This window comes from Gossypium hirsutum, chromosome D08 (assembly GCF_007990345.1).
Source record: "Gossypium hirsutum isolate 1008001.06 chromosome D08, Gossypium_hirsutum_v2.1, whole genome shotgun sequence".
Classification (NCBI taxonomy): Eukaryota; Viridiplantae; Streptophyta; class Magnoliopsida; order Malvales; family Malvaceae; genus Gossypium; species Gossypium hirsutum.
The window spans coordinates 62,594,318-62,604,704 of NC_053444.1; the positions used below are offsets into that span (position 1 = coordinate 62,594,318).

At 32.8% G+C, this 10,387-nt stretch overlaps 1 protein-coding gene across 1 annotated transcript; it reads right to left on the reverse strand.

Moving 5' to 3' along the window:
* Positions 1-2,730: 2,730 nt before the first annotated feature.
* Positions 2,731-6,217, reverse strand: LOC107941791 (26S proteasome regulatory subunit 4 homolog A). Its single transcript, XM_016875402.2, has 6 exons — positions 5,625-6,217; positions 4,481-4,726; positions 4,021-4,190; positions 3,734-3,950; positions 3,487-3,627; positions 2,731-2,994 (listed from the first exon to the last, which is right to left on the reverse strand). Exons 1-6 carry the CDS (start codon positions 6,105-6,107, stop codon positions 2,911-2,913), a joined length of 1,341 nt encoding a protein of 446 aa, XP_016730891.1. The 5' UTR covers positions 6,108-6,217; the 3' UTR covers positions 2,731-2,910.
* Between the last annotated feature and the right edge of the window lie 4,170 nt (positions 6,218-10,387).

Genomic DNA, 10,387 nt, shown 5'->3' on the forward strand with positions numbered 1-10,387 from the left:
CAAAATTTGCCCATAACACACAAGGGCCGAATATTCATGGTTCTCATACAAGTCCACACATTGCATTTATTTCACATTTTAGTCCCTCAAAAATTTATTTTCACAATTTAGCCCTAAATACTCAAATTCATCAAAAATCCCAAGACAAAACATGTTAATCTAAGACATATCTTCCATTATTCATCATCAAACATCACAAAACACAAATATTCATCAATGGCATAACTCAAAATATTCATTAAAATTAGAAATTCAAGCATGGGTCGGGTAGTATTCAAAGCAACGATCTCAAAAACGTAAAAATTATCAAAAACCGAAACCAAAGCATACCTTAATCAAGCTAGTAAAGTGCCGAAACCCATAAATGCCATGGATGTTTTCTTTCTTTGCAACATTCGGCCAACAAAAGAGATGATAATGGCTTGTTTTATGTTTTGTTTTATTATACTATACATTATTTATTAATTTACTTATTTAACCTTTAATAATTAATAAACAAAACATATATAATAAGGTTATATTAGTCCTTTGCCACCCACTATCTATGTTTTAGTCTAATTGCATCATTAATCCCCCATTTTAAAAAGACAACAACAATTAGGTACTTTTAGATTTAACCCCTAAATTTTTATTTTAAGCGATTTAATCCTTTTATTTAATCGGACACTCAAATGACAAAATTAAAACACGAAAATTTCACACAATTAAATTCACACATAATAAACACACAAAATAATATTAAATATTTTTTTGACTCGGACTTGTGGTCCCGAAACCACTATGTCCGATTAGAGTCAAAACCGGGTTGTTACAAGAGTAGATCGCATCAGGTCTTATTTCCCTGAGATTACAGTGGAACAGACCGAAGAATTTCAAATCTTATCTCCCTGAGATTACAGCGGAACAGATTGAAGCTAGTAATCCTATCTCCTTGAGATTACAGTGGAGCGGATTAAAATAAAGGATCTTATCTCTCTGAAGTTACAGTAAAGTAGATCGTATCAGGTCTTATCTCCCTGAGATTACAGCAGAGCAGATTGAAGCTAGTAATCCTATCTCCCTGAGATTACAGTGGAGCGGATTAAAATAAAGGATCTTATCTCTCTGAAGTTACAGCAGAGTAGATCGCATTAGGTCTTATGTCCCTGAGGTTACAGTGGAGTAGACCGAAGAATTTCAGATCTTATCTCCCTAAGCAGTAGTGGAGCAGATGAAAGAAACCGAATCTCATCTTCCTAAGCAGTAGTGAAGCAGATTTAAGCCACCAGTCCTATCTCCCTAAGCAGTAGTAGAGCAGGTCAAAGATGGTAGATCCTATCTCCCTAAGCAGTAGTGGAGCAGATTGAAGATGGCGAATCTCATCTTCCTAAGCAGTAGTGAAGCAGATTTAAGCCACCAGTCCTATCTCCCTAAGCAGTAGTGGAGCAGGTCGAAGATGGTAGATCCTATCTCCCTAAGCAGTAGTGGAGCAGGTCAAAGATGGTAGATCCTATCTCCCTAAGCAGTAGTGGAGCAGATCGAAGACGACGAATCTTATCTTCCTAAGCAGTAGTGAAGCAGATTTAAGCCACCAGCCCTATCTCCCTAAGCAGTAGTGGAGCAGGTCAAAGATGGTAGATCCTATCTCCCTAAGCAGTAGTGGAGCAGATCGAAGACGGCGAATCTCATCTTCCTAAGCAGTAGTGAAGCAGATTTAAGCCACCAGTCCTATCTCCCTAAGCAGTAGTGGAGCAGGTCGAAGATTGTAGATCTTATCTCCCGATCACACCTCATCAAAAAAGATTGTTGGCGACTCCCATTTTCGTTTTCATTTTCAAAAAAACCAAGTCGACCCCATTTTCATCCAAAAAATAGCGTCAACAATCTTAAATGTACAATTCAATTTTGGTAATAATATTGTATTTTAGTTGAAAAATGCAATAAGATGTTTGAAGTACTATAAGTAACCAAGGGGTGGTAACTCTTATCACAAGAGGAAGTTTTGCGCATATTACTATTAATGGGTGATTATGCGATTTCTTATGAACACAAGCATCTTAGATAATTTCATCTTATGGTTCTTCATTATCTGTATATGGCATTCTTTTATTAAGTGCTCATTTTGTATGAATTTTTAATTTAATGTTTATATTAATATTAATATTAAATAAAATAATTTGTATCAATAAATGTTAAATAAAATAAAAAATATTTCCTCCCCATTTCACCAAACCGATCGATTAAAGTGGCTTCGAAATCTAAAAGTGAAACCAAATCGACGTCATATAAATCAAGTAATCATTGCGACCGAGTTAAAATAAAAAAAAGACCAAACTAAATTGGATTTAATATCATTAAAAATATTAAAAATAAAATAAATTTAATTTAATTAAAAAAATTGAAACTTAATATATTTTATCTATGGTACATAAAATTATACTGCATCAAATATTAATTATTAATTGATAATAGTGTTAACAGCATTAATAAATTCATTAAAACTGGCATCATCACTTCTAAGGTCAATAGTGTGACTAAATTAAACTTACGAACAACATTATAAAAATAGAAATAGAAATATTAGCAACAATGAAAGGGTAAACATCTATTTTTATACAAGGAAATATTATTTTATGAATATGATATAAAAATATTATTTAATAAATTGACAATTTTAGATGAAATGAATTAAAGTTCTAATTTTGCAATGAACCGAAATAAAGAGTCTCCACTCTCAAGGCTTCAAGCAAATTACTAAAACAAGTGTTATTGTAAATGCCATAAAAAGGATTTAACAATTTTTTCATGCTTCATATTGCTACTAGACAGTATGAGATTGCCATGAAATTCAAAAGACAAATTTGGGAACAACTTGAATCCAGAATTACAATAGAACCAAGGAAAGATGAATTGAGAACTTAAAAGGTTTTTCTACATATAAAGTCCTTCTGGAACCCCTTCTTTCTTCTTAAACATCACCTTTTCCTTGGCCTTCTTAAAGTCTGCATGTGTCACCTGAAACATCGAATTTAATCAGACACTTGGACCAAGAACTTACATTAATATATAACATAGATTTAGGTAAAAGTTGGTAAAAATGCCATGAAGGCACATTTTACCCTTTCTATTAAAAAAATAATGAATTAATCTTGTACATTAAATCAAAGTACAAACTGGTCCTTTCTGTTGAAAAATTCATTCATTTCTATTGTTAAAAAATGACATGGTTGATTGAATACTAAACAATGACAAGTGGCATGCCACGTGTACCTTATGCTAAAGTATATGGACCAATTTTAAACAGCAAAAATTGATAAAAATTTTAACAGAAAGACCAATTTACTCCTTGATCTAACATATAGGGACTAATATGCTATTTTTTAAGTAGAAAGGAAAATATATAATCTGACACCTAGTACAAGGGCCTCCATGGTACTTTTACTGATAAAAGCTCGATCAGCAAACAGAGCAAAGACTTTGTTTATTAGCAATTTATATGAGTCTCACCTTCATGCGTCGCTCTCTTAAAGCAAGCAAACCAGCCTCAGTACATATTGCCTTTATATCAGCTCCAGAGAACTCATCTTTTGTCATCACAAATTCTTCCAAGTTTACATCATCAGCCAATGTCATCCTTGATGTGTGTATCTGTAGTCAAAGATTTGAAAATGGCATTAGTATAATGAAGCAAAGCTTTAAAGATGAAAACTTCATGAATGATGAAACATATCTAATATAGAGATCATATCCATACCTGAAAAATGCGCCTCCTTGTTTTGATGTCAGGAAGGGGGAACTCAATCTTCCTATCAATACGACCAGGACGAAGCAAAGCTGGATCAAGACTTTCAATTCGGTTTGTTGCAAGAATCACTTTGACGTCTCCTCTCGAATCAAAGCCATCCAATTGGTTCAGCAACTCCAACATAGTCCTCTGAATTTCACGTTCACCACCGGAATGGGCATCATACCTGTATAGCAGATTGATGAGAAAAATTCCTAGTCTATTTCCATCAAGGCATGATTGTTTAACTGCCTTACCTCTTAGTACCAACCGCATCAATTTCATCAATGAAGACGATTGAAGGGGAAAGGTCATCAGCAACTCTGAAGAGTTCCCTAACTAACTTGGGACCATCTCCCAAGTACTTCTGAATCAATTCACTGCCAACAACACGTAAGAAAGTTGCCGATGTAGAATTAGCCACCGCCTGAAAGAACATAAATGACATAATAAAATCAGCTCTGACTTTATACAACAAACAATCCAGAAAAGTATGGCAATAGCATAAACTATTAACATGCGCATACGACCAAGACAAATAAGTAACATATATTTCAAGTTCACACATGTCTATGCTGCCCCTCAACTCTGACTTTTGGAAGCTTATCATGTCCATACCTTGCACTTATGACTAGAACTGAGATGTGACATTTTGTCTCTTAATCAGAGAAGAGATTAACATGAAACAGAGGGGTATGGAAATATATGAACGAATACCTTTGCAAGCAAGGTCTTGCCAGTGCCAGGTTCTCCATACAAGATAACTCCTTTTGGAGGTTTGATACCGATGTCCTCATACAGTTCAGGATGAGTCAGAGGGAGCTCAACTGCCTCTTTAATCTCCTGTATTTGAGCATCCAAACCTCCTATATCGGCATAAGATTCCAATGGAGCCTTTTCAACCTTCATAACTGACACCATGGGATCAACTTCATCTTGCAGAAGACCAACAACAGAAAGAACCTGAAAACATAAAATAAGCGAGCATAAATTTCCCACTGAAAATAAAGTAAATTGCAAGAGACAAAGAAAGAAAGATGCAAAACCATCAAATAAAAGAAAATTTATACTAGTATTTTGGACCAGCAAGGGTGCTATGTGACATAGAATAATAACACCACACGAATATCACCAACTAGTCCTGTCAATTCTAACCCGAACCCGTAAACCAATCTGATCAACATGAACACAAACCTGAACCAAATCATTTTGACCATAAAAAGTTAACAACCCATACCCAAAATAACCTGAACCTGAACCTGAACCTGAAAAAACACAAACCCAAAATAACCCAAAGAGGTAATCCGAGATGACCAAAACCTAAACTGACCAGAACCTGAAATGATTCGAAACCCGAGATGACCAAACCAAAAAATCCTAGCCTCAAACCCAAAATATTGACCTAAACTATAAATGACCTGAAAATTTCAAAACTCAAATGGACTTAATCCAGATTGATCGGATCCAAAATGAACTTGAATGCCCAATTGACAAGTATATCACCAACTATGATAGCTAATTTGATGAGCCAAATATCCCTTCTTGAACTCGTTGAACTCATTTTTTAATTAAACAAGTGATCAAAAGTTTTTTTTTTAAAAGCTCATCGTTTTAATCAAAGTAACAACACATAATTAAAACCTTGTTATCAATTTCGCAAGAATTCTAAATTGCAGCAGTTCTATCAGCTTGCAGCTACAGATATAAAACCACATAGCTATCCAGCACTGAATCTAAATTACAAATTAAAATATTTTAGCACAATAATTCGGTTCCTTTCAGCTGGAATACTTTCAATCGTTTTCCTTTAAACCATATCATCTTTAAAAAAGAACCCAGAAAGCTTAAGAAATTAATTTACCTTGTTGTGCATCAAAATAGCACATCCAGGTTCCAACTGATCCTTATCCACAAACGATAAAATCCCAACATAATACTCCGGCCCAACCGACGACGAAACAATCGCATGATTCTCATCGATCAACTCCTCCAAATTACCCACACTCATTGGCGACCCTCTCAAATCATCGACTTTAGATCGATCTTCCTCGGCTTTCTCTTCCTGCGGTTTGAGCCGTTCCTGATTAGCAACGAATTCTTCTTCCATCAGTAAATAATCCTTGACCCGCTCCAGCTTCAACAGCCGGAGCTTACACTTAGTATGCGGCGTCACAGTAGGAAGCCGGGCCGCCGCTTCGGGTCCTTTTTGTTTTCGTTGCTTACGGCCCACCCTGGCCGGTGGTGCCGCCGGCTCAAATTTCTTCTCCTTCTTATCGGAACCATCCTGTTTCCGATCCCCTGGAAAGCCTTGTCGGTTCAGACCACCCGGTGTTCCCTGACCCATGATTTAGGGTTTCTTTTTGAACAAGATATTTGAGGATTTTCGAAATTATGGTGTTTTATTCAGAAACAGGAAAAGTGTTTTAATTTATTACTAATTCTTTATCTGTTTGTGTTGAAAATGGGAAAATGGGCTTTGAATAAATTAGATCATGAAATTGGTCTAAATTATTGGGCCAAGTCCGGCTCATAATTGGGCCATTTAATAAGGATAGTCTTATACTCAAGGGTAAACACAAATGTTGTTATATTATTAGTAAATTTATATTTTGATCATTTAATTTTAAAAAGTTACAAAATAGTCACTATACTATTTAAAATTTTTGCAAAAAGCTATTAAATTTTGTTGTTGTATGGCCTTTTCCATTTGCACCTGTTGCGCCAACCAAGAGCTCTCCTTATCAATCTCTTCTACAGTTCAATTTTTTTCAATATCATGAATCTGCAAACTAAAATCCAAACAACTTCATTCTCTGATATCCGACACTAATCATCAAATCCACTTAGATCTAAGGTATAATCTTCTACTCATCGATGGGTATTGATCCATTGTTCTAATCATCAAAATTTAAGTATTGATTTATTATATCGATCATTAAAATTGTAACCGAAAGATAAATGCAATTAAGAGTGAAAAAATGAAACTACAAATTGATAATGCATAAAGCATTTAGTAAAATATAATTAAAATTTACCCTTACAATGCAAGTGAAAATGTTAAGGATCTTGAAAATTAATTTAAAATTAAAGTGTTCAATTTTGCAATTATCAAAATAAAAGCAAACATGCCATCCAAAGATTTTTGACCAAAATAAAAAAACCTTAAATTGGAAAATAAATTATAACTTCCAAATCAAATTAAAACAACCATAAATTGAAATTAAATTAAAAAAATTCTTATAATAAAAATTTTAAAAGCATTTAAGATTAATTCATAAAAAAATAAAAGAAAAAGAGAAACATAAAAGGTAAAAAGGAAGTAAAAATAGAGAAGGAAAAATATATAATATATAAATATAGATTAGTATTTTATGTAAAAATTTATTATATTAGATATTTTGAGTATCTAATAATTTAAATTCAGAAGATAACATGATTACATCGATATATTGTTGGTATATTTTGACAAAAATTACGAAAAATATTAATGATTAAAATAATTTTTTTAAATTGAAAAGCGATAACATTTAATTTCTATTTTTAAAATATAAAAAATAAGTAAATTCCAAAATTGTTCAATATACCCATTGGTAGGATACTAATTACATTGTTTTTATTGCAAACACAAATTACAATTCCATTTCATTAGTATAATCGTCCCGGTTCCCATTTATGACGAAATTCATCATATCCTTCCGGAATATTTTTCAAGTAAATCCCATTATCTTTAGCAATCCAATCACAAAATTTCCAATTGCACCTGTAAAAAAAGTTCTCATCCTCCCAATACACATCAAATGCGGCGTGACCGTTGTCAGACGCCATGTAACACCGAAAAAGTGTTTTTCCGAAAATTCTTGGCCTGAACTTCCACGTTGAATAATTACCGACAATAAGATTTTGGATGCCCAAATCGTTTTGAGCAGACTTACAATGAAGGAACAATATCTTGTTGTTGCTCATCCCATTGGTGACATTGACATGCCATATCTTGTACAACTCACCACTTTTGATGTTATGGCTTTCACCACGTTCATAACTTGATGAAAATATTAATGGAGTTACTGCTGTTGTAAGAACAAGTAAGAAGAACATAAAATTCTTATAAAAAAAACTCATGTTTTTTTTTTCTTTTGATTTGTTTTGTAATGTGGTTTTTTTATAGATATATATAGTGAAAGTATATCTGAAAGTGGAAACAGATTAAAGGTTTACAAGGAAATATATTAATGCTATTAATGCGTAAATTTATGAAATAAAACTGATATAAAAATTAAATACAATTTTGGTTTAAATGAAAAAGTTAGAGACAATCATAATGTTTTGGGTGAAAAATATTTATCTAACATGTTATTATAGATGCCGATAATGGCAATAGAATGATCGTTAAGCAACAAGGAAAAAAAAACACAGTGTAACACCCCATACCTATATTCGTCGCCGGAATAGGGTACGAGGCATTACTGGAGTTTTTCCAATTAATTTTTCCTTTATTACGAGTTAAATACTATTCTTTTATTGAAACATATTATGTCGTCCCTTCAATGGGCCTCCGAAGACAAAAACATACATAGATATCAAACCAAATCAACCAATTCAATTCAACATATTTTCAAGATAGATTTACGCATATCTATAATATAACCTCATCACATACCAAAACCAGGATTTGATAGCCATACCCATGGCTAACTTTACAATCATTTCACATTAACATTCACATTATCAACTTATACACGCCACTGATTTCCAAAATAAAGTTTCTTAATATACCAAAATGTTGAAGTTGATAGTGTGATGTGTCTCTGACCGAATCCGACCTTCGAGCTCTTAATATTACAAATCAGGGAAAAAGGAAACAGAGTAAGCACGTTGTGCTTAGTAAGCTCATGTAACAAGAACTATACTTACCTAATATTTTCAATACATTCATACATCCATTCAATCTACCATTTACCTATCGCACACAAACTCAACCAAAACATTAATCAAATAGCATCATATGAGTTCAATACAAAGATTAATGATTGATGAGCTCATCAATTCCATGTTCTCTATTACCCTTATTATTTCTCATATTTATCCCGTTGAATTTCTCGAAATTTCGATGGATTTTCAGAGGTACACTTTTAGCGTACTATTCCGGGTTCGTCAATTCATATTCATGTGCGCACATTTCCATTTCAGAGAGCACACTCCCGCGAACCTTATCCTTACAACGGGAATACTAGTTCAGGTTAAATCCCCTGTAATATAAACTTATAGAGTATTGTCGGGATTACCAATCCAGGCTAAATCCCCTGCAACGACAATTTACTCTAATGAGCTTGGATCTGAATTACCAGTCCATGCTAAATTCAGACACTAATTCGGATTACCCGTCCGGGCTAAATCCATTTTACACATATTCTTCGGGAGGGCTATATCAGGATAAGATCACCCGTCCGGGCTAGATTTTTTTTTACCGTCAATTCCTTTTTAAAGATCTATTGAATTTTCCTTTCATCCAACCGGGATTTCTTCCCCTTTTTATCAAATATATCAATGTTTCATCAATTTTCATACAATGAACATTTAAATCATATTCACATCAATAACATACATTTCAAGCATTTAAGAATATAATTCAGGTTACACGAACTTGCCTCGATACTTGTTCTTATTAAAAAATCTACAAATCCCAAACTTTTTCCTTTCATCGATCTAGCTTCGTATTTGAATTTTCTGGATCTATATAAATAAATTTATTCATCAATTTAATACATTTCATGTTCATATGTAACATTCTCTATAATTCCACTATTATTTATAGTTCATTCAAAGTTGTCTACTTGAGTCATAGTCACTAAATTATTTATATATTAAGCTACAGAATTCCAAATTAAAAACTACTTGGTGTTTCTGAAACTAGAATCAAATACCTTTCTACCATAAAATTTTCAGAATTTTTAGTTCCGCCAATAAGTACAGTAAAATCTTCAAACTTACCCCTGATCTGCTGTCTGACAGCTTCGACTTTTCTTTGCTAAAAATTAATTATCTCTTAGTACAAAATTTGGATGATGTTTTTGTTTGTTTCTATTGAAAATAGAATTATTAATAATTTAAACATGTAAATTTTAACCCCTAATTATTTTTCTCCAATTTTTTATGATTTTCCAAAGTCAGAATAGGGGAACCCAAATTCATTCTGACCTTGTCTCACAAAATTTATTATATCTCATGATTTACAATTCCATTACTTACACCATTTATTTTATGAGAAACTAGACTTAATAAGATTTAATTCCATATTTTTTTGATCCTCTAATTCGATTTCCACAATTTATGGTGATTTTTCAAAGTTAGTCTACTGCTGCTGCTGTCCAAAACTGTTTTAGTGCAAGATGTTTATTGCCATTTTTCACATAAGCTTTTAATAAATGATAATTACGTCCCTGCTCAATTAACCTCTCAATTGAGATGATTTTTATCAATTAACACTTTATTCTATCACTTTAAACTACTTTATAACCTTTGGGAATCAAAATTTCAGCACTAGACTTTAATTCCAACTTTTTCACAATTAGGTCCTAAAAATCAATTTCTATTGAAATTACCTAATAAAATCATCTCATAAACAAA